The 25,302-nt window shown below is 45.1% G+C and overlaps 1 protein-coding gene across 1 annotated transcript in view; it reads left to right on the top strand.

The window, feature by feature from the left end:
* Positions 1-25,302, top strand: part of Vsnl1 (visinin like 1) — a 106,415-nt gene that overhangs the window by 37,159 nt on the left and 43,954 nt on the right. The window contains exon 2 of the mRNA XM_047523337.1: positions 9,515-9,681. Within this exon, the coding sequence (XP_047379293.1) occupies positions 9,520-9,681 (162 nt within the window). The 5' untranslated portion in view covers positions 9,515-9,519. The remainder of the gene's footprint in view (positions 1-9,514; positions 9,682-25,302) is intronic.

Below are 25,302 nucleotides of genomic sequence, written 5' to 3'. Positions count from 1 at the left end.
CTGGCTTATATCCCCTCCAGGAGGCAAAGGGTAGGGCTGACGCCAATTATGCAAAGATTAGGCGACAGCTAGCTGCCCTATCATGGTAAAGGTCAAAACGAGCAGGCACGAGCAGGAGCACCCGTGCACACGTTGTGTGCGTGGACTTAATTGGATACGGCCAATGACAAATCACCTGGGTGTGCTTATGTTAATCAACCTCCTCACCCCCGATGTAATCAAAGCAACCTCTGGCTGGCTGTCAAGCGCCATCCCGGCACCGTCCGCTCGGCATAGCCCCCAACAAGCCTCATAGGTGAACATCAAAGTTGTCTGTGTTTTAGACTCACCCACACAAGTTAAGTACCTTTTTAGAATTTCTATAGAGATTGCAAACGTCCCTCAGAGAGGGACAACAGTGGCCTGAGAGTCAGAAGATGAGTGGGTTGTGACTCGGCCACTACTGCAGACACAGGGACGTGTCATTCACCCCTCCAATATCCCAGCCCTCACTCTGAGAGCAACGAGAGCGGTGCACCCCTGATGCTTCAGGCCCAGCCCCCGTGACAGGGATGTGCAGGTGACGTGGGACACTCCTAGTCTGCTCTTCTCTTGGCAGCTCCCTGCTGCTCTGAGATAAGGGCCACAGGCCCTTCCCACTGGGACTTGGCAGCACAACCTAGAACACAATCTGTTGGACAGAAGGTTGTGATTATTAATGAAGGCATTTCCTCTGCTCCCTCCCAGGACTGTGAGGTTCCGACTCTGCCAAAGGTGGCCCATTTTCTTTCATAGAAACCAGTGCTCGGAAATACATAGAGTGGTCGGGACACACAGGGAGATGAGAACAAGATGCAGAAAAGTGGGTGGCTACTTGAAACAGTCCCAGATGAAAGGTCACCAGCTATTAATCAGCTCACACTTCTGCTCAGTGGGTGAGCGAAGAACTGCATGGAAACCATCCACTCAACAGTGGATGCTCGCTCAGTCTGGGCTACAGGATCCTCGGTGAATTTCCTCTGTTGGGCCAGAGAGGAAGCACTTTTGCATAAAAGATAGTCAACAGGACCACAGTAGAATTTTCCTGTTTCACATTTTGGGTATTTCCGTTCACACATACCAGCCTAAGACCAGGTATCAAGGTTAGAGTGACTCAATGTCACAGTATAAACCTTGAAGTATCCATCTGTCTTTTGGAGAAGCCCATGTGCTGGTTCCCATGATGAGGACAGTGAAAGTTTCTGGAACTGAATTCCTGCTTAATGTTTAAAAAGGCATTATTGGGAAAAACACAACATGATATTTTACATATCCTCAGAACATCCCCAAGAGCAAAAAAAATCCTTTTCATCTAACAAATAAGGAAACTGAGGCTCCACTAAGCTAAGTAATTTATGGAAAGTCATACACTTTGTATTTAGCAGAAATATTATTTGATCCCAGGTCTGACCCCAACACACACTTTTCCTCCCAACTAAACTCAGTCCAAGTGAAACTAAAAGGAACATCAAGTGTATTAGAAAGAAAAGGGAACCAAAAAAAAAAAAATGGAGTAAATAAAAAGTGAGTAGAACATTTCTGAAAGTCATAGGCTGACACCAGGCTTCCACATAAGACTTTGGCCTGAGTTCCACTCCTCAGATGCTTGGGAAAAGTCTATCGTTTCTTGGAAAGCCGGAGAAGATGGAGGTTAGTCTGACTCTCAAGGGCTGAGCTGTCAGTTTTGACACTTTGCTTCTCAAAGTTTCAGAGCACCTGGTCTCCACATTACCAGATGGATTTTTGCTGGGGAGCAACTAGTGAGACCCCCCAGACTGATGTCCGCTGGTAGCCCCCACCTGGAGTCAGGGATGTGCCATTCATTGAGCCAAGACTCTAGGACCACTTCAAGCTCTCAGATGGAAACATGGCTGGAGCAGCTAGGGAAAGCCCAAGGAGGGAGACTACTCTTCACACCCTGGTCACATGCACTGTGACCATTCCACAGGGCCTAGGACCTTCACCCACCTCAGGGTGCAAGGATCAAAGGCCTGGGCACAGCAGTAGCCCTCAAGCCTCATGCTGAGGGCACTTTGGGCTCTGTTACCCACCCCCTACTGCCATCTTCCCTGGCATAAGTGTAGAGGCCTCCCCTGGCCACCTCCAGAAAGGCAAAAGGGTTGGATCAGATGACAGCTCTCCAGGACCCACTTCCACTTTTACCTCCATGTATTTATCACGCTTTATTGAATAGACCCGTGGCCACCTGCCCTAACAGTACCACTGCCACGGCCATCAAAGTTTTTTTTTTTTTTTTTTTTTCTCATTTCCTCACTTATTATAGATCAAATATGTACTTTTACCTTTTATCTTGAGTCCCCCGGGATGAAGTCTGTGCCTCTCCACCTGTTTCATGCTTGCGGGCCAGAACCTCAGTTGTAATCCCACGAGGTTCAGGTTCAAGGCAATGTCATTGAGAACACCAAGAGAAAAGACTTCTCTTTCCTGGAGCTGCGCTGGTTTCCAGACACGGCATGAGACGCCAGCCTGTGATCAACGCTCTCCCTTCCCCCTGGGAAATGCCGCTGGGGCCTTGTGAATGCTTGACTTTGGCAGGATGAAGAAGAGAGGAGTAGAAAGAGCCTGGGTGTCAGATATTCAGCTTTATTAGAAAGAAACCCCCACATGAGGAACTGGGAAACTCTGAGGCATGGATTTCAGGCTTGTTTTAACAGTCTCCAGAAACTAGAAACCTAGTCTCATTTGTTTATAGTCTTATTTGTTTATACCAAAGGACATGGTAATGGAGGTTGTTTCAATACCCTTGTGCAGAGATAAACATGCTTTGAGTGTTTGGCATGGGGACAGCACACTGCAGAGGTGGGAGGGATGGGGACTCCCAACTGGGCCGAAGATTGGCTTCTCAGTTCTGCATCAGCTGCCCTTGTGATCTGGGAGAACCCATCACTGTCCTGAGCCTCACACCTCCAACCTGAACCTAAGGGACTTGACCCAAAAGAGTCCAGAGGCAAATCTTTCAGGCTTCGACCTTCTTCAGTGTGTGATGTTTGAATTCTTAATGCTTGACCCCAGCACAGGGCTCTTGAGACCATCTCAGGGATGCCAGGGAGAGAGCAGAGAGAACTCGAGTTATGTCTGTACTGCTCTGGGTGTTTTCTGCTTAGACCTTCTGCTTTGGCTTTTCTTCATGCTTTGGAGCAGTATGCCCCAAGTTGACAATCACATTCTCCTGAGTTGCAAGGAAATACACAGATTTCCCCCTGAGGGAGGGTCCCACAAAACTGTTAACAAAACAGCCAGGGGTGATTCTAGCATCTAGGCAGGATTAGGAAACACTGCTTAGGAGTCCTGAACTGGAGACGGGTCCTAAGTGAAGTTGCCTGATTGGTGGGAATGTGTCTCTGTGGTCCCCTGTGTGACATCTTCTCTGCTGTGAGCACTCATCTCCTCAGGCTTCTCATTCCAGGACTTGTAAGCCTCCCTGCATTCAGATCTGAGCCCTTCAAGGCTGGGACTCTGCCTTCCTTTAATACCACCATGCTAGCACAGGGCCTCACAGAAGATGCTTAGCCATATCTGCCTGGCTGAGTTTCCGTGGGGTTTTCTGCCTTCTTCCATTAAGTTAAACGTGCCACTGGTCGTTACTGATACCACAGCCACAATATCAAGTCCTAGTAGAAGAATAGAGCAGCAAGAACCAGTAGAGAAGGATCATGAAGAAGGCAGGATGAGACTGAGCCTGGCATGAAGACTAAGGTTTAGACAAGTGCCCCGGGATGAAAGGGTCACACCAGGCTGGAATTGAAGCATGAGCAAGGCCAGACTCTTCCAGTTATTTCGGTGTGTAGGTGAGGAGCCTGGGGCTAGAAAGAAGACCTGATTCATTCATGGTTGACCTGAGTAATCGTGCGCTGGAACCAGCCTGACTCCCACTCCATCTCCTTCCGTGCTAGCTGGCAAGGCACGCATGCCAGGGACCTGCAGTCCAAGTCTCTAATGTCCTTTCTTCTGCTGCTCTGGGCCTATTTCCAAGCCTCTTATCCATTGGTGTGCTTATGCTGCTGTGTCTCTGCACATGTGGCTGGGCTGCTCCATCTCAGCCAGTCTTTAGATGAATCTCACTAAGAGGCAGCCAGACTGATTGCCAGATTACCTGGGAGGAGCTGGCTGTGCAGTTCTGTGTGCCTCACTGTAGTCAGTAGGCCCTGGTATGTCCTAGGAAGCTGGAATTAAATAGAGAGGGGAAGGGAGGAGCTCAGAGCGGTGCGCGCGCGCGCACACACACGTACATGCTTTAATGAAATCCTCTTTAACACCAAAGAATATGTGTAGAGAATGGATGCGGATGCTTCTCAGCCTCCTGCTGGAAACTTTCCCTCTTCTAGGAAATTCTTCTGACCTGCCCCACCCCCAAGCAAGAATACTTTTTTGCATGCTCTGCCTCTTCTGTTCTGGAACCTGCTATTGAGATAGGCTAGCATGGGTGGGAGGTGAACAGATCTCAAGGCAGGCAGAGCAGCTGGAGGTGGTCACAGCATCCAGGCAAGAGATGATGGCCTGCATTGGAAAGTCAAGGGCATGAGAGAACCTGCTTCATCTGTGCAAAGTCTTTCCTTGATAGTTGAGCCAGGGGATTTTAAATTTCTCTGAACTGCAATGTGCTCATCACTTAAAGAGGAGTAATGATCATCACTTTCTTAGAGCATTGTTTTAAGAGTTAGTTTTGGTGCACAAAAACCTTTTGTACACCACGGTTGTAATCAAAAATACCATTTTTTCTGGGATCATTTGTAAGTAAGTGGGGCTGGACTTTCCTTCCCAGGGCTCTGTCTTCAAGGAGTTCTCTAACTCTCCAAAGCCCTTCTGCCAGTTCCTTTTTGTGCCTAGCACTGAACTTCTCTCTATTGAAACTGAAGCAGTGATAAATTCCTTAGGCTTTGGGCTGGACTGCATTTTACATTGTTGCCTAGAACACGGTTTAAAAGAAATACACTCTGGTTGCCATCCCCACCCTTCTTGGGCAACAAAATGCTCAAGTTCTGACAGGCTCTCATGTAAAAATCCATACAGCCAACATGTGCTGAGACAAGCCCATCTGAAGTCTGTCACTCATATCTGATAGTCACAAAACTTGTTCAGAAAAATCAGTGAATGGTGGAGTCGGAAGAACCATAAAATTGTCTTATCCAAATTACTCATTTTCTAAATGCAGAAACTGAAAAGAGGAGAGAAAAGGATTTTGTCCAAGATGACAGAGTAATTTAGAGAGAGCTGGCACCCTCCCTCCCACCCTGATGCCCACATTATGTCATGGAAACTCTTTATTGGGAATATTAAAATATTTGCTGTCTTTTTTTTACCCTTCCTGTCAACTTGGTCCCATAATGAGAGCTACTACTTGACCCATGTCAAAGCAGCCCAGAACAAAAGCTGCACAGTTAGGAGCATCCATCCATCCACACTTTCATTCACCATCAAACAGTACCAAGTGCAATCTTTATGCCAATTACTGAGGACCCTGAGATAAAAGACATGGGCCCCAACTTCAAGGTGTCCAAAATTAAGGGATGAGAACAGTGAGCCCTCTCTGGGAAGGCAGGCTGTTTTCCATACAGTTAAGTCAACGCTTCTCCCCTCTATTGAGTCTCCTCATATCTAGATTATGAGGTTGATCTTCCTGGAGGGAAGAAAACATGCCAAGTGCCTCCTTTCCCCTAGTTTATTCACTTCCTCAAAAAATACTTGTTGAAGACCCGGTACAAATGCAAATAGAATTAGGGATGCAGAGAATTAAGTCCCCTTTCCCGAAGAATCTAACAATCCCTCGGAGAAATAAACGATGATCGTAGAAACTTTCACAAGGGAAAGAAGACACCAAGGACAAAGTGTCTAAGTCTGCCAGGAAAGCTTCCCAGAAGTGGTATGTGAGTTGAGGTCACTTAAAGCAGGGGAAGAAGTCTGCTGAGCAGACAAAGGGGGATGTCACTCTAGGAAAAGAGAGAGCATTTGTAGAGCCATGGAAGTAAGGAACATTTCTAGAAAATGAAACAGTTCATTACCATTAGCACATGAAGTTCAAAGACAGATTGGCAGAAAATAAAAGGATACAAGTAGGCAGGACTTACACCATGCTAAAGGCGATGGGGCTGCAACCTGGACAAAGAGAAGTAGGGAAGGTTTTAGGGCACGAATCAGATGGCCAGGCTTGTACTTCAGAGATTCACTCAGGCAACTGTGCAGAAGGTAAGTTGAAGTTGGGAAGCTCAGAGAGGAGGCCAAGCATTAGTCCAAGACCTGATGAGGCTTGATGAGGGCAAAGGCAATATCATGCCAAGCCAGGCCAGAACTTGACTTTCTGCCTGATCCATGCATTACCAGGCACACCTGAGCAGTGGTACTGACCATAACACATAACCAGCTAGCATGGAGTTACGCATGAGTCTCCAAAGCTGTGATTCATAGTCCTGGCCATGCTCCTGCCTGTAGAAGAGACTATCCCCTGCCAGTCAGAGGGAATGGGTTAGGCGTCACAAACGATCTTCGAGTTTTCTTGAATTAACACATTGTTGAGTTTCTAAAGGCTCTTAGGGGAGGTGGTTTTTATAATAACCTTTAATCCAGTTTCCCATCATTAATACAAAGTCACTTCTGAGCTTGTGGTTTTAGTAAATCTGTCTTTTCCAAATAAGGCAACCTGTCTGGCAAAATGAAAGAGCCCTCTTTCATCCCTTCCTGGAACTGTTTCAGGTCCCTCTGACCTTCCTGCTTTTGCTCCCCCTGTTCCTTCCTCTGAAAATAACTTTTGTCCTCTTATCTGTCTAACATTATGCACTGGAGTCTTATGGATGCAGGTTCAAATTTCCAGCTCCTCTCTGCTGAGCTATGCGATCTGTAAGTCACCCAGGGTGCTGAGCTTCAGGGAGCTGTCCCAGTCCTTGTTGCTCAGTTGTCAGTTAAAGTGTGTGAAGTGCTCCATTTAGTGCCTTCTCCCCAGGCAACATTCCATATTGAGTGGCCTGCACTGTTAGGTGAGGTTCTACTTTAATAATGATGGTTTATACTTCTCTATTGAAAGAACAAAGTGAAGTACTGAAAGGTTTGGCAAAAACACATTTTTTGATTGTCTGGATAACCATGAATTACAATTTTCTTACCCAAATTAATTAAACCTGACACCTGAGTGCCCACTTGATTTCCATATCCAGCTGTGGCATCCCACAACTTATAATTAAGAGACAGTTGCTAATAAGAGAATTGGAACTCCAAATTAAGAGCAAAAAATGAGAAGAGAAACTCCATGGTGCAGGGCATAGTTGCTGATCCCCAGGTCCTTCTCTCGAACACAGGAGCTTGGAAGATAACTGACAGTTCAGATGTCAGCCGCTGACAGCCCGTGCCGCATGCTGCTAGGATGGGTCTTAGGTGGAAGCTTTCCCTGAAGTAGCAAGCATGGTCTGGTTCTATTATGGTGAGAGAGTTGTTCAGTGTTAGGGCAGGGTACTGAACAGTGGGTGTGGAATCTCCTTTAGAAGAAGCTTTAAAAAATAATAACAGCAAAGTATGTGATGAGATGATCCTTTCTGACTGTTACAAGTGTGGACCTGCCAGGAGCCAGGGAGAAACCCATTTCAGGCATGTTGCAGAATGAGATCCCCTTGCACAAATTCTTCAAAACCTAACTCATTCACACCCATAACTAGATTTTAAAGATCTCCTGATATTTTTCTTTTTCTGGTGGCCCCCCAGATTTTCAAGATTCTCTTGACCTTTTGAAACACTGTGGTTAACTTGTTATGCTTTACTTATTTTATTTATTATAAAACAGAAACCTTAAAGGACAATATATATATATATATATATATATATTATATTTATTATATATTATTATATATCCTTAATTTTCCAGCACTAGTACAACTATTTTAATTTCCTAATATTCTTTTGGGTCTTTTACCTACTCATTTCCTAATTAATCATCACAGTAAAGCTGGGGGAACTTTATTATATCTGCTTAATTAATGAAGAATTTAAAGATAGCATGGTTAATTAATACTGCCCTAAATAACACATAAAGTAAATGGCCATGTCAGGAGTAAAAATTAGGAACAACTCCAGACCTATCCTGTCCTGCTGCATGCTACTGTGATGTTGGCCACGCACCTGGTACATCATTAGTTATAGGTAACATTACCTTATGTACTAATATTTTTACTTCCTGTCAATACCAACTTGGAATTATGTCAATTAAAATTCACCAACTAACCCCTAGAAAAGGCCACCAAAACTTTGTCAATTCTGAAGACAAATTATAGGAACCTTGTAAAGATGAATGAAAGAGAAATTACTGTGAGTTATTTTTATCTGAAAAGAAGCTACAACTTGAGAACTAGGTCAACTGAAATGCCCTATGATTACTTATCAAGTTTTCCAAGATCCCTTTTTTTCCCCCTTTTGGTGGTGGTGGCACTAGGAATTGAAGCCAGGGCCTTACACATGCTAGGCCAGTGCTCTACCACTGAGCTACATTCCTGCCACGCCTCCATTTTTTTTTTTTTTTTTTTTTTTTTTTTTTTTGGCAGTGCTGGGGATTGAACCCAGGGTCTTGTGCTTGCAAGGCAAACACTCTACCAGTTGAGCTATATCCCCAGCCCCCTGGCCCTTTTTATTTTATTTTGAGACACAGTCTCACTAAGTTGCTTCTCTGACTTCTAATTTGTGATCTTCCTGCCTTCGTCTCCTCCATAGCTGGGATAACAGGTATGCACCACCAAACCCAGTTCCAAGTCATTTTTTAAGATTTTTAATTTGTTCTTTTTAGTTTTACATTGACAGTGGAATGTATTTTGGCATATCATACATGCATGGAGTATAAATTTGAATTCTTGTGGTTATACTTGATGTGGAGTTACACTAGTCATGTATTCACATATGAACATAGGAAAGTCATTCTACTCTCTTCCCTATTCCCATCCTCTCCTCCCTCCCCCCATTCCCCTGTTCAATCCAGTGAACCTCCATTCCTCCTCCACCTCCAGACCTCTTTGGAGTCAGCATCTAATATCAGAGAGAACATTCGGCCTTCCGATATTTTTAGGGATTGGCTCCAAGCCAGTTTTGATCTATTGGTTATAAAGTCTTCTTATTGTTCTTGTCACTAATCCCATTGAAAATCCCTGTGATTTAGATGTAGACACTTGGGCAGCAAGTGCTAATGAATCATAACTCATAGAAGGAGAACAAAATGCTTCCATACATGTGATATGAACAGCACAAAGAGGAATGGCTGCCTGGTTTCCCCTTTTGGGCCCAGGCCGCATGACAGTTGATACAACCAGAAGGGTGAGCCTCGTGATCCTCGAACAGTCCAAAGAGTCTTCTTTGCTCCTGTTTCTAAAACACAGAATAAAGGGAGGCAGACTCAGGGGACTGTGATCAGACACCCCAGAGTGAACCCCAGCTAAGGGGCTGCTCAGAACTCGTCAGGTGGGAAATGCGCAGCGGACAGCACTAATTGCCTCGATTTGCTTTTCCCCAGGCAGAATGGGGAAACAGAATAGCAAACTGGCTCCCGAAGTCATGGAGGACCTGGTGAAGAGCACGGAGTTCAATGAGCACGAGCTGAAGCAGTGGTACAAAGGGTTTCTCAAGGACTGTCCGAGCGGGAGGCTGAACCTGGAGGAGTTCCAGCAGCTCTACGTGAAGGTAGGCCTGCCTTTCATTTCCGTCAACCAGAAAATGCTGTCTTCACGAGATGGTGCTTCACATGGAACTTTAACTGGACGTAGCCAATTTGTTTCAATTCTGCCAGTTTTCTAACCAAAAAGAAAAATGGGCATTTTTTTAAAAAATGCAAGTGTGGTTGTATGTGTGCGTGTGTGTGTGTGTGTGTGTGTGTGTACATATACACACATGCATATGCATGCACACACGTTTACAAAGATGAATCAAGCAGTTTCTAAACAAGAGGAGTAATTGTTAAAACACTGAATACTGTTTGGAAGATGACAACATCTGGGGAAAACTGGGTTTGCTAATAATTATTAGCAAGCTGCTAATGACAACACTGTTTGACTTGTTGAAGTTTGTGTATGTGTGTTTCTGTGTTGAAGGGAAAGTACCTGGAAGGACCAGCTTTGGTGGCACATGCCTGTAATCCCAGCGGCCTAGAAGGCTGAGGCAGGAGAATTGCCAAGTTCAAAGCCAGCTTTAAGCAATTTAGCAAGGCCATAAGCAATTTAGTGAGACCCTCTCTCAAAATAAAGCATAGAAAGTGCTGGGAGTGTGGCTCAGTGGTTAAGCACCCCTGGATTCAATCCCCAATACCAAAAATTAAAAAAATAAAAAGAAAGGAAGGAGCCAGCAGGGATTTTTCACCAAAAAAGATCCTCTTACATGCAGGTAAAAACCCAGATTTCCACAACAACCCATTTCAAAGAAGAAGGTGTGGTGTACCTTGACATCAATGCCTATGTGGTGCAGTCTTAACATCTTACACTATTTAGAAGCTACTCTTTTTCTGGACATTAAATAGAACTGTCCCATAAAAGTATAATTTCTCCTTAAGTGATATTGTTGTGGTTTGTCTATGTTTATGAATTGTGTTGGTTCTGGTTTTGGCATGACCAAACACTTTCCATTTTGTGTACACTTATATAATGATATACATGTGGAAGAAATACATTTTAAGCTTATTCTGACTAAAATACAAAAAAAATATTGTTTTTATCATGTAATTACAGCAAATGTGAATTTGGGCAATACGAACTACTCAGATGCATATGTGTGTATGGGAAGCAGTGTAACAAATGTTACACATTGTCATTATCTCTGAGGCTCACCACTTCCTGTAGGCTGTGATCTAGCAATTCCACTCCTGCCCATGTTACAAGAAGGGGCATGTATAAGAATGCTCAGAGCTACAACAAAACTCGGAAGCAACCTAAATTTGCCCATCAAAAGAAAAGTGGAAAATAAACTACTGTATTCTTATAATAAAATATTATATAGCAGTCAAAGTGTTTGAACTCTAGCAAAAACACTAAGTGCAAAGCAAGTTTCAATGCTTCTAAATTAAACAAAAGTAAAATTAGAATATATGTTGTAGGATTACAAATAAATGCAATAAAATGTTTTAAAAGGGAAAGCAAAGGAATAAAAAATACAGGATCCAGTCAATGTTTGTTGGGAAGAAGCAAGACAGGGAATGAGGAATGACTGTGTGGTTAGATATAGATTATGTCATAGTCATAGTTGCTTATTTCGTTGGTGGATTTGCAAGTGCTTATTGCATTGAAAGTTCACTAACCAACTAAATAAATGATGAGCTACTGCATGTGCCACTGATGAGTATCAGGAACCCAGGCTTATGACTAATCCAGTGCTGTACATCTGGGATCCCACAGGTATATACAAAATTATTTCCTTAAATGTGTGTGTAGAAAGGTATGGTGTGTGTACATATTATAAGATCACCATGACGTTCCTAAGAAGATCTGAGTAATTATATTCTTATAGACATATTTATATAGAATTGCTGATAAATGCATCCATTATTACTCTTGCAGAGAAGTGGGATCAATGCATTTCCTAGATTGTTATTCCACTCTCCATACTTTTCCAAGTCACATCTTCTACCATCTTCTCACCTGGAGTTATCCTGTGCTTCAGGACTATCTTTACTCTCAGCCCCAAGGAACACACAGACAAATGAGATATGTCGAGGTCACTTTTATATCACTAATACTCATGGAAGTATCACCCTGAGGTTAGAAGAGCACTGGATATCTGTTCCTCACTATTTGTTTAAAATCAGAGGAGTTTAGTCTTTGAAGAAATTGTTGAAATGCAGGAAATGAGATCTTTCCTTCATACACTGAAGAATTCAACCCTGACAAAGCCCCCACCTCAAGCTGGAAGCCATGTGAACATTAAGCACAGCTCATTGCTCATATACCACCCTGCACATGTACCAAAACCATCTGCCATGTCCCCACCTCACCCGAGTGCATTGGTTTTTATTGCGGTGGTGGTTGTTCAGTAAAGGAATGTATGACTCTCTGAACTCAGTTGAAACTCTTGGCAGCCTCTTATTTCAGCCTCCTAACGGTGAGATCCAAACTTGACCTGTGCTTTTGTGTTAAATAAGCAGAAACCAAGCAAATCTTTTTCACCTTCCAGAGTTGTCCAAGGACAGAAATTGGGGAACAATCACAGAAGAAATATGCCACGTACACAGAAAAAGAAAGAAAGGAAGTTCTGATAAGCTAGAAGGGAGAGGCAGGGAGAAAGATGTGGGTTATGTAATAGGCCCAGGAGAGGGACTGATGAGAAAAACTTGCTTTAATGCTTCTGAAAAATGCAAGTATTCAGCAAGACACAATCATTATCCTGGGGAACGGGCAGTCTGCAGTAATTTCTTCTCTGTGGGTGGGGTGGGGATGAGCCATCCTGTGCTCCATGGGGGGAGCCAAGCCCACCCAGGCCTGTGTCTTTCTGTCATTGCAGTCAGCCTGGTGCAGTTCCTGTTGTTGACCTGGCTGACTCAGGTTCCAGCAGAGTCACCTCAGTTGCTCCAGAACCAATCCTGATGAGCTTCAGGTCAGGGCAGATATAGTGGGAGACACCCATCTGCCAGGCCAGGAACCAAGCCCAGCTTCAGAGACCTCTGCATCTCAAAGGTTAAGGAACTTCTTTCTGCACTAGGTCTGCTTTAAAAACATTGGAAAGGTGGGGTAGAAAAAGAAGGCCCTTAGTCCAGCAACACCAAGAGTGAAGGCGGAACGGACACTCCAGATGGGAGAACCTACTTCCACTGAGGCTCACGGCCCAACCCCTCTGCCAGATTCCCAAGGCAGCCCCTTAGCAGCCCACCCACCAAACTGCTGCTGGAGGGAGCTTTGCAAAACAGGCAGGGGAGGATCCTCCCCAGTTCCAAGCATCTTTCATCTTTTAGTTGCGAAGACCACAGTCACTTCATGTCAATCGACACAAACCCCAGGGGCTGTAACCGAGCCGGTCACAGATCAGACATCAGCGTACCTCCTCAGGAAGTCCTGTGATGTAGACACGCAGTGACGGAAGGGCGTCCTGCCACCCCTCCAGGTTCCCCCAGCTAATGGGGAAGACACAGCTAACCACACTTCAAAGAGGAGTGGCACACATGTTTGGTGCTGAGGCAAGAATAGAAAAAAGAGAGGTTGATTTCAAAACGCAGTATTAACACAAGAAGTTAATTCATGCAGTGATAGGAGGAGCACTTCGCCCTTAGCCTTAGAAGACAAGATAGTCCCTAGGTGATAGCTTGTCACTTTTTCAAGCTCCATACCTGTTTTAGATGAACCGTGTGCCCCTCCCCCCAATTATGATGTTGGAGCCCTAAGCCTCAGCACGCAGAATGCGACTGCATGTGGAGACAGAGTAATTAAAAGGTGATTGAGTTAAGAGCAGTCATTAGGGAGGGTCCTAATGCAGTTCACCTGGTGTCCTTACCAGGGGAAACAGGGAGAAGGCAGCTGTCCACAAGCCAGTCAGAGAGACCCGTCCTGTGGAGACTTCCAGACTCCAGGACCCAAGACAATAAGTTACTGTTGCTTAAGCCACCCCGTCTGTGGTACTGTGCTATGGCAGCTCTAGAAAATGAGTACATTCCCCTTCCTTTTCTGTTGACATGTGCAAACTCAGAGCCTTCTGTAACTGATAAGAGGACACCTTCTGTCAGGAATGTCTGGCACCCCCGCACATGGGGATGTCTGTGTCTCTGGTCACAGAAGTTATAGCAGACGCTCTGTTATTCCCACCACAGCATCGATGCTGATAGGCTGGGAGAACTTGCATTTCATCAACAAGAACAAAGTACCTGATTTTTCTCCCCATGAGAATTTCCTGTTTCCAACAATCATTTCAGTTGCCAAATCAAGATCATGAATTAAGATGGAGAGTTTGCAATTTTAACTGCATTTTCAGAGAAGTGGCCACAGTTTGAAAAGAAAAGCCAATTCCAGAGGAAAGCAAGCAGCCATGTGAGAGAGAAAGTGTCCCTATCCCAGGGTCCTCTTCCTTGGAGGACTGCTGCCATTTCTAATTTGCATATCTACCATAATATAAAAGTCAAAGAAACCAAGGAACAAACCTAGTGGAGTCCTGTAAAGACCCCTAAATGAACGTTGATATATGTTTACAGTTCGACTTCCAAAATTATTCTCGTCAGGAGTCATTTGGGCTGTCCCAGGTTGAGTTGAAAGGTAATCACAAGGTTAGTTAAAAAAAAAAAAAATCATGGGATTTGGAATCCAACAGATGTGAGAGTCAATTCCAGCTGTGCTACGTTTACAAAATCTCTGCCTCTCTGAATCTGTTTTCTTATCTACCTGGTAGAAATAAGAAGGCCTGTCATGTCACCTCACTTAGTAGAAACCCAAGGAAAGCAGGAATGTCAAAGTGATGTACGACCCATCCTGAGTTGTGTTTGCCATTGTGTTTGATGATTACTTTTGGAGGGCCCAGGAAATGGGTTTTATTTCACATGCCAAGTTCAATGGCAATATAGAATGTTATACAGAGAGGGATGTGAGACTCAGCGAGGTTTAATGGGAAAATGTACCCTAATCAAACAGTGGTGTCCACTATGCATTTCAGGGGAGGAGAGTGGTGTCCACTATGTATTCCAGGGTGGACAGTGGTGTCCGCTGTGTATTCCAGGGTGGACAGTGGTGTCCGCTGTGTATTCCAGGGTGGACAGTGGTGTCCACTGTGTATTCCAGGGGGGACAGTGGTGTCCGCTGTGTATTCCAGGGGGGACAGTGGTGTCCGCTGTGTATTCCAGGGGGGACAGTGGTGTCCGCTGTGTATTCCAGGGGGGACAGTGGTGTCCGCTGTGTATTCCAGGGGGGACAGTGGCACAGCAGGCTGCAGCATAGGACTGTGCCATCCTCATTCTCCAAGTAGTTTCTTCAGGACTGAGTTCTGTGTCCTCCCAAGCACAAAGCTACTCCCCAGTCCCAGCTGCCAGACAGGATGCAGTGTAGCATTGAAGGACCTTATGATGCATCTCCTTCCAGTCCTCAGTGCCCTGACCCTCACTCTGCTTCTCCAGAAAGGAGCCTGCCTTGCTCAATTCCTGCTGCTTATCATGTTGCAAATGAAAGAGATTGGTTCTCAGGGTCATAAACAGCCAAAGGCTGCTCTGCTGGGCTCTAGCCCAACTCTCCTGCATCTCTGCTTTCTTCATTACACAAAGTTTTCTTCTCAAAAGATTGTTGGGTATCAGTGAGGCAGCTGGCAAGTGCCCCTGAGACAGGTGTGAGAGACCTAGAGTCCAAGATGGTCACCATTGGTTCAGCATCACCAATCTTGGTGAAATTTGTTCGCATGTAACGAGAGTTCCTGCCAAGTCATCCCATGTCCCTCCAAGTGATCATTTCCTTAAGAGCTTTGTAATTTGGCTTTAGCGAATTTCTCTTCCAGCTTGTCTATGAGCAAGTTCATTCATTGGTTCATTCATTCTCATTACCTTTGTGCATCTGTAGGACACTGTACTGTCACTTGTCACTACACTGTCCTCAGTGCACTCAGAACCTGGGGGAGTTTATTTTCACTTGACAAAGACATTTTTATTTTACAGCAAAATATATACTTGGAGTCCTATAAGAAATAAAGAATTTTCTAGTTCAAAAACATTGAAAAACAAGTCTACTCACAAAAGTTCTTTTGACACAACTACCCAGCAACACGTACTGAAACAAAAATAAATGATATCACAAAATCAGGAAAATTTGGATATTTGATACTAAAGTATTTTAATAGAAAAAGAAACATTTAAAAATATTTATTCATTTATTTGCAGTACTGGGGATTAGACCTGGGGTGCTCTACCACTAAGCTACATACCCGAGCCCTTTTTATTTTTTTTTTATTTTGAGACAATGCCTTGCTAAATTGTCAAAGCTAGCCTCAAACATTCCTCCTTCTGCCTCAACCTCCTGAGTTTCTGGGAGTATAGGTGTATACCACCACACCTGGCAATAAACACTTTCTAATTATTAAAGTATAATGAAAATATTCTATAACTCTCTATAGGGTTTTAAAATTATACTTTCAAAATTTTTTTATGTTTAAAAATCTACTATCAGGAATAGGCTGTTCTTCCTGAAAGTTGTATGCATACATATTATGCATATAGGTTATAGGCGTATAACCTGTATCTTGTAGAATATAAAATCTGAAGTGCTAGTTAAGGTCTGCTCTGTTGGCTGCATGACTTTGGATAAGAGCCTCTGTTAGTCTTGTTCTAAGCTTTAGCATTTGTGCAAATGAAAAAAGTTGATAACTACCAGTTGCTTTCAAACTTCAGCGTCCATCAAAGTTACTTGGGCTGACTGCTCGTTGACAGATTACTGAGTCCTTTCCTCAGAGCTTCTGTCCTTCCAGATGGTTCTATGAGGAAAATCCCTGAATTATATTTTGAGAACTTGTCTAGACATTAACCTGGGAATGTCCTGATACAGGCTTTGGGAATTCTGCACACACTGAAACTATGTAAAATGTTATGTGTATCTCTCTCATTGTCTTCATGTAGGGGTCTGTAGTCCCAAGAAAGGTCAAGAACCAAAAAAGATGCTTGTAGCCATTGACAAACTGAACATGCTAGGTTCCATGACAGCTGGTATTGAGTCTTGATTGACACTAAGACAAAAAGAGAAAAACTAGGTATTCAGATAGACTTCACTGGCACAAGAGTAAGAATAATGATTTCAATCATGAATGTGTTTGCAGCTGGTAGGTAGCTTTTCTTCTGGCTCATTCAGGACGTATTAATTAAGCTTTATTTTCTTCAGAGCCCCATGTCAGTGAAAACGGAGAGACTCCAGGGGGATGAAGTGCAATCCTTTCTTTCCCTTCATTCCCCTGAGCGCTGCGTGTGCCAGAGGCTGCGTAGCACTGCCTCTGTGGAGGGGAACATCAGATCCCCACCCGGGGGGAGTCTGAGCCACCAAGAAGCCTTAGTCGAGACGGAGATTAAAACAGATGCAAACAGCTGTAATACTGGGCCCTGTGATCAGGACAGGAGGGACAGGGAAGAGCTGGGGACCTCAGTGATGAGCTGATCCTCAGAGGAAGGGTGGATTTGGACATATCAGTCTGCTTGGAAAATTAAACATCTCATTGACCAGAGACCCAAAACTTGAATGAAATATACTTATTGTGGTTCAGAGCCCCGAGTGTGCAGGACAGTGGCAGGAGGACCACTGTGTGATGTACATTAGGTTGAAACAAAATACAAGAAAAAAATCAAGAAATGACCAAATACAGCCCTTTTGGTAGTCCTGCAGAGACAGTCCAGAAAGCAAGCTGCAGCAGAGGAAGCGATCCTGCCCCTGCTCTGCCACGGCCTCTCTCCTGCCTCCGCCCTCCTCGTCTCTCTTCTCTGCTCCCTCCCTGTTTCCTTTCCTTCCTTTCTTTCACTTCCATGTACTTCATTCTGACCTCTCTGGAGCCTCACCATGGATGGTGATGGAGCCCCTGGAGGTGCACCCCTAATCCTGGAATCATCGGAGTTGGAAAGCCAGGAGACTTGGCAACAAGGTGGCAAGCAGTGACAAACCGCTGGCCGCCGAGCCTTTCTGCCACATTTCTGTGCTTCTGTGTCCTCTGGGCCACGTGCAAGAGCACCATCTCAGCCCTTCTCTGGTTCACTTCACTGTGGAGCATCCGGTATTAGGTGCCCTCTTGTTACTCCACCCTGGCCATCCTACAGGACCAGAGCACAGCTTCTCCCTGGGGAGTCTTCCTTGATCGTCCCAGATCTCAAAGTCAGAAGAATCTCCTCCTCTGTCCTCCATGTCCCCATGACTTTAGCTGCACCCACTCCAACTTTCAGAAAGCATCTTCAGATTTTTCCACACAATTCTGCAAGCTTTTCTAAACTTCTCACTAGGTAGAGTCCTTCCCTTCTCCCCAGAGCCTCACGATGCTCTAGTTATTTTCCCTGCATGTAGGTAGATGCAATGAGGTTTAATCAGAAGGCAGGATGGGTACCTAGCTCTACCATAGGCTAGCCACGTGAATTTAGAAAAGTCCTTTATGCTTACAGTTTTGTTAAACAAATCAACAAAACACTCTGACCCTCAGTTTTCTCATCCGTCAAATGGGGAGAACACTCAGAGCCTTGCTTATTTCGTAGGCTGTAATTGTGATGAGAGGTTGATTAGCAGCTCCATGTTAGGTACCTGAATGTGGGAGGCTTTCTAGACACTGAACAGTGTCCCTGGAGCACTTACTGCCCCATCAGATATTCTATCAAAAGAAACTAACAAAGATCAGTATTATCTCTTCTCAACATCTGATCCAAATCAATTTTGAAAATAAAACTCTTGGCTCAAAAGAGATTTTTTGGATGATCAGTTTTCAGGGATTCAGATTCTGCTTGTTAATACGAGGTAATTAGGAGTCGAGCACATTAAAAATCTGTCAGGCAGAGCTATAGACAGAGCATTTTAATCCCTGAGGGAAATAGACATTACATAAGACACATAATGTCATCCAGATTGGGCTGGTGAGGCTGCTGCAATTTTTAGTGAGAACCTGGGAACTCATTTCCATTCAGAATGTTTACCAACATGATTGAAACTGCACTTCAACTTGAATTAATGTGGCAAACAAGAGCTGGGTCTGAAATCTCAAGAAAGATACAACAATACAAGTGAGTTCTGGGAAAACAGGGTCCCTTGCGAGGCTCCAAGGGCACTGTTTTGGAGAGGTCGTCTCAGGGCAAAGCTAGCTACTAGTATGGTTTGCATTAGAGAGACCATGCACCTCACAGAGGCCCAAGTGATGAACTTGCCTTGTCTCAGTGGAGTGCGATTACTTCAGATGGCTTCCACACCCTAGGGATTTGCTCTCCTGTGATAAGGCAGGTGTCAGTTAGAGGGATATCAATGGTCATTGCCACTATGACATCCTGAAGGAATGCTATTAGCTGATACCTTAACTTCCTGGTCCTCAGGATAAGGTTGCAAAGAGCCCTTTAGAAGTCGCTCAGGCTGCCCTGTCCTCCTCCTTACCAATGACGATGTTGAAGCCCTTTAGTGGGCAAGGGGAGCCCATGGTAGACCCACTTCTTAATTGCTTCAACTAACAACCAAGAGGAGGTGTTTCAACTCTGCCCTGATAATAAGAATTTAAAGCCAGAGGGGCCTGCTCTGTATTAGTTATCTCTGCAGCTCATGGCCCTAGGACAGTCTATTTCTAGTTTGAAATAGAGCCAAAGAGGAAGAAATAGCCCATTTCCATTACAGGGTCAGACTTGAATAGGCAAAGCCATGCATGGGTTTCCCAGTGTAAAGCTGTTTTGCATTACCAGATTTTTCTGATCCTTGAAGTGGTGATACAGACTTGGATCTGCTATCATTAACCACGTTGGGGTCTGGGAATGGAGCTGACTGACTATCCCAGCTCTCCTTGTCTCCAGTGGCCCATCAAGTATCTGCCAAAAGAAAGCTCTGTCTGGTTCACTGTTTGCGCCCTTGTCGCTGTTTGTACTGGTTCTTGGACCACTGAGTGTTTCTCCATGGAGTCTGGGCCTGTTTTGTGATGGCCGACTTTGCTGTGAATGGGATCATCCCTGACCTCGAAGTCAGCTTCTCCACTCAGGAAACCCAGGCCTGTTGTCACTGGGGAGAGATGGGAGATGTCAGTCGTAGATTAGGTCAAAACCTGTCTAACTAAAATGTCCAAGAACCTCATTATCTCTGTCTCAGAGAAATCCCTTTGAGGATAGTAAAGCAGAGAACCTATCAGTGGTCATTCACTCTCAATAAACAGCTACAGTGCTGTCCATAACAAGTCCATAGCCAGCAGCTCTGAGGGTGTGGAGTCTGCATCAGACTCCCACACTCCCCTAGGCTCCCAGACCCGGAAGAAATGCAACAAGCTGTGTAAATAACAAAGAGAGGTAGAAAGTGATATTCACCCAAAGGCAGTACAGGAAATTTCTGTATAAATATCTCCACCAAAGCTTTCAAGTTACCTTGAAATTTAAATAGGATTTGTAGCTTCAAGAAGGACATTCTTATCAGGAAGGTACAACCTCAGTAAGGTCACAAGGACAGCATCTTATTCCATGTGAGCTGCTATACCAAAATACCATAAACTAGATAGGTTATAAACAGCAGAAGTAATTTCTCACGGTTCTCAAGGCTGGACAAGTCAATGTCTGATAAGGGCCTATTTTCTGATTTATCTATAGCACCTCTGTTGAGTTTTTTGTTGTTGTTTTTTTGGTACTGGGGATTAAACTCAGAGGTATTTGACCACTGAGTCACATCCCCAGTCCTATTTTGTATTTTGTTTAGAGAACAGAGTCTCACTGTGTTGCTTAGCTCCTCGCTTTTGCTGAGGCTGGCTTTGAACTCCCAATCCTCCTACCTCAGCCTCCCAAGCTGCTGGACTTACAGGCATGTGCCACTGTGCCCAGCTCTGAGGCCTTTTTTTTTTAGAAGAGAACAAATCCCATTGGCTTCTACTCATGACCTAATCACTCCCCCGAAGACCCTACCTCCTAGGATTTCATCATAGGAATTTTGAGGGGACACAAACATTGAGATCATGAAAGGCAGAAAGACAGGAGCAGAGTGTAAGGAACAGCAAGCAGTTCTGTTGACTAAAATCTTGATAAACAAAGAGGCATTGGGGTAAAAGTGGGTCCAGGTCACAGAGAGTACTGAACACCAGAAAAGTCCTAACCTCCCAAGGTTTTGCATCCAGGTTGCTTTCTAGATGTCTACCAGGTGAACTTTCCCAGGATGTGTTGGAAGACCATGGAAACTGGTGGCTGGAGTTATAGTCTTAACAACAGAATGGACAATACTGGGAGTGAGAAGTTACTTTTCATTTTCCCTCTTCAAGGCGCCCAGTGACTCAGTGAGCAAAGATACAGGAGCTCACGCTGTACCCCACAACCCCCGCAAGTGACTCACAGACAAACCTGACTTATTGAGTTGAGTTACTCATCAAGTGTCTACAGCTGCACCTTGTGTGTGCAGCACTGGACTCCACACTGGGGGTTTCGGCAGGTAGGACATCCACAGACATCCACGAGGAGGATTTCACACTGACAGATGCAGCCGCCTAAGAGCTAAGTGAGGTTATGGGGGAGTCGAGGCTTTGGGAACCCAGAGGAGGGAAAGGAGAGAGCAGAGATTCCTCTACAGAGGGGCTGGAGCCAAGGGACAGAAAGGATGTAGACACGCAGAGAGGATAGAAACACCCCCTGTACAGAGCAGGAAGTGAGCAGGAGGAAGAGGCGATAAGCAAGGCTCACACGGTGGAAAGGGGAGGCCCCCTCTAAGAGCGTGCTGGGATTTTCCTTCGTGTGGTCTGTCTGTCCAGCCTCCCTGTAGCAGAGGCTGACTCCAACCCCCAAGCTCATTCAGTCATCTGGGTTCAATTCCCTGCCAGAGTTGTCTGCCCCAAGCCCACCACTTGCTTAGAGAGTGGCTTTTCCTGGGCCTTTGTTTCTGTCACTTTCCTAAGAGGAATTGGTGGTGGCTTGCTGAGAAAGACCTGGATTTATCGACATGGGTATTCCTGCAAAGGCCAGCTGGGCTGCACCCATGCAGTCAGACCCTCACACCAACACCAGTTTTTCTGTTGAAGAAAGCCCTTCTCTCTAAAATAAAGATACACCCAACGTGTTTCCATTGCAAGCGCAGACAAACCGGTGTTTCATCAGTGGAGTTCACGAGGTCTTTAGGGACACGGGCAAGATGGATGTCGTCTTGTGTTTGCTCATTTGTTTATTTTTTGCCCAGTATGTATTTTTTATTACTAAATGGTACAAAGCTGTGAGGTAAATTTACACACATTATCATCTTGGCCTTGCATCTCTTTATCAGAGACAAAGACAGCAGCTCTGAATCTACTAGGTAACAGCTGGAAAGACGGCTGCTCTGGACCACACGAATCCAGGTCTGCCTTGAGGAGCTGTGAGTTCTTGGGCAGGTCCTTCACTTCCTTGATTTTCAGATCCCACTGTTAAATGGTTCTTCATGTCCATCTTCCAAGTGCCTGCAGTTCAATTGATGGTAGCATTGCTCTCATTATGACCAAGGTCATGTTGAGAGTAGGGGGCGAGGCAGGTGACCTCGTGGTATGCTTGTGCTGCTCAGATTCTTCTGGGCCTGTCCCTCTCTATGCAGCCTCAAGTGACCACCTGCTCCAGGGAATGTCCCTCCCTTGGTGGTGGGGAGGCTCTCTGGATTTTCAGGGCACCTACACCAGCCTTCCTCAGCACCCCAGCCAGGTCCTACCAGCCCCCACTGCTCCTGCGTGGAAAGTGGGAGGAGAGACAAGGTTGCCCCTGGTGCAGGTGCCGAGGAATTCGCTCAGTGATTGGGGAAGTGAGCCAGGGGAAAGCAAATCTCCCTGCCCAACACCCATCTGCAGCAGCCAGTGACAGCCCGGAAGGTGTCACATGATTGGAGAGAAAGGCTCAGGGAGACCTTGACTCCGCTACATGCCACCCAGGCAGGGTGGGGGCATGACAGAGTCCCTCCAAAGGCTGACCCATGGGAGACAAAGCATCCTATTCTAGGTATTGGGGTGGGGAGGCAGGAGAGGAGTCTCTTTTCCCTGTGGCACTCATCAATTTACTATCTGCTCCAGAGGGACTGGCACACCCCGGGCGTGTTGATGGAGGGGCTGGTTGACTTTACAACATAAAATGCCATAGAAAACCAGGCACTTTGATTTATGTCTAGAATATATCAGAGGATGGTTAGACGGACAGAGGAATGATGGATAGATGATACTAGCTGACACCAACTGTTCATCATGTGCCAGACAATTCCAGGCACACTGCATATGTTAGTTTATTAAATCCTCACGAGGGTGTATGAGCCAAGTGTTATTATTTGCTCCATTTTACAAGTGAGGAAACTAAGGCACAAAGCAGTTGAGGATCTTTCCCAAGGATTCCAACCCAGGCGCTTGGGCTCCATTGCCAACTCTCTTTACTAGTGACGTAGACAAAAGAGGCTGAACACTGGAGAGATTTTCAGGAAGCAGGTTCATTGCTGCAGGGTCCAGAAGGGCTATTGCCTAAAATTCTCTGGACCACAAGTCTGGAAATTCTTCAAACTTTATACCTAGTGGGAATGAGGGCAGGCTTGGAGGTTTACATTTTTGTAGGAGTCTACATAACAGTATTGTTTTTTGTGTGTAAGTTCACATAAAGTGCTTTTTGTCCCATTTTTTAGATTAGTCAGAGGTTTTAAAAGTTTTAGCACAAAAACAGAAGTAACATCAAGTCTGCAGTCAAACTGAGCTTTTACAAGACAGAGCAACACAATCCTCACAGCGAATAGGAAGTTCTAACCACATTGAGTTCTTTGCAGAAATTTTTGCTGATATTCTATTAATAAGGACAATTTTGGTGATGGTCTCTGGAGAAGCTTAATTAAGATTCTTTGGTGGAGGAGGGGGCACCACTACACTAGGCAGACACATTCTTGATGGCAATCTCCATCATCCCGATTCCATTAGTGAGTGGTTTCTGTGGTTTACTTTATCATAGTCTAGAAACACATCCAGTGCAGTTCCAGGTGACTTCTAGGATGGAGTGCTGAGGGGCAAGTCCAGCTCTGCCACCCTCCCACTGCTTGGCTATAGTCAAGTCCTTCATTCTCCAAGACTGAGGGGTCTCATCAGACATATGTAAATGGTCTGCTGTGCCTACTTTTCCAAGTAGTCACAAGAGCTGACGAGGCAGAGGGTCTGACCAGCCTATGCTTCCAGTGTGAGACCGCCTGGTTGGCAGTGCTGAAGTTGGATCAGTAGGAAACCAGGGTGGGTTGACTGCCTTAGAGGTTGGAAAAGCCCACCTGAGAATAGCAGCTTCCTTCTCAAGCAGAAGTAATGGCCACAAACTATGGGATCATACATCTTCCTGCCAGCACTGAGGAACCACAGAGAGGTGGCTTGGTTAAACAAGATGGCGTGCACTGTTGGTTACTAGGAATGGCCACCCCTTCCTCTCTGGCCACCATCTTCCTCTCACTGCAGAGGTCAGGCTTTCCTGGACTATCTCACATCTAGGATATGGGCATGTTACCCGAACCTAGTGCAAAGGGATCAGAGAAAAGACAGGTTGGCACCAGGGAGGGATCTGGAAAAGGGTGGTCTCCCTCATAGAAAGATCAGCACGCTGGGTTGTCTGGTGTCTGCATGTGTCACCTGGAGTTGCTGCAGCTGACGTTCAATGGCGAGGCTGTGACTCCCGAGCTGAACACAGAGGAGTGGGAAGACAGAAAGACTGGAGCCCTTGATGAGGTCCCTGAACTGCAGAAGAGTCCTGAAACAGTCCCTGGAGCACAGTTTTGTGGGATAATTAACCCTCTGTAGTCAAGGCCACCCTGAGGTAGGTCTTCTGTTCCTCTCAGAAAGCACCCAACTTAGGACAATTGAGAATGGGGCTGAAAGCCAGGAGCCTCGCATCCTGGCCGGGGGACTCCTGCCGGCTCTCAAATCATGAAATCTGATCCAGTTACAAACCTCTTGGGGACAGAGGGCCTGTTTACTAAGAGGGGTTAGAAATCCCTGGTCTATCTCCTGTAAAGAATATTTGTGAGATCACTGGAAACATTTTTTGATGTCCACTAGTACTTTGCTATGGAGATATGGAAATGAATAACATATGGCACAAAGGTCCAGATGGGAGTGCTGGTGGGGTAGAGAGAACATCAGGATGACTGGCAGAGGCGGTGAGGTAGGAAAGGGAGGTGTGGCCTTTGTTTCTTCCTACCTTGACTAAGGGGGTCAAATTACACGACCTCTTGGTTCCTTCAACACCAAGATCCTAGAGCCCAGGTGCTCTAGTCACTAGATCCTTGCTGGACCTGTGTATCCCTGTAGCACAGGTCACTTGACCCCAGGGCCATCTCCTTATCCAACTGCCCACAGGAAGGGGCTGTGCTTATCCCTCTCTATATCTCCAGCTCCCAGTAATAGAAGTGAAGTGGTTGATAGAATAGATTAATAAATGAGTAAAAGAGTTCTATCTTATAGCTTAACTAAAACTTAATTCAAAGAATAAATGAAAGGAATAAAACATTTTGAAGTGTGTTCTCCAGAGTAACAAACTGCAGCCATTCACAATAACCCTTTCAATAGAGAAAGCTAAAATAAGTAGAAAGCAACATAACACAGCAGAACAACACGGTTCTCATTCTCAGAGTCAAGTGGCTAGCTAATTTTCTTGTGAATGCATGGAGTAATTACCAGCAAAAGAGTAGTCAATGAACTTCCTTAAACACTATTTTCCCAAAGAGA

The sequence above is a fragment of the Sciurus carolinensis genome, chromosome 13 (genome assembly GCF_902686445.1).
Source record: "Sciurus carolinensis chromosome 13, mSciCar1.2, whole genome shotgun sequence".
NCBI lineage: Eukaryota > Metazoa > Chordata > Mammalia > Rodentia > Sciuridae > Sciurus > Sciurus carolinensis.
The sequence above is the reverse complement of the archived record's forward strand: the minus strand, read 5'-3'. Positions and strand labels throughout refer to the sequence as shown.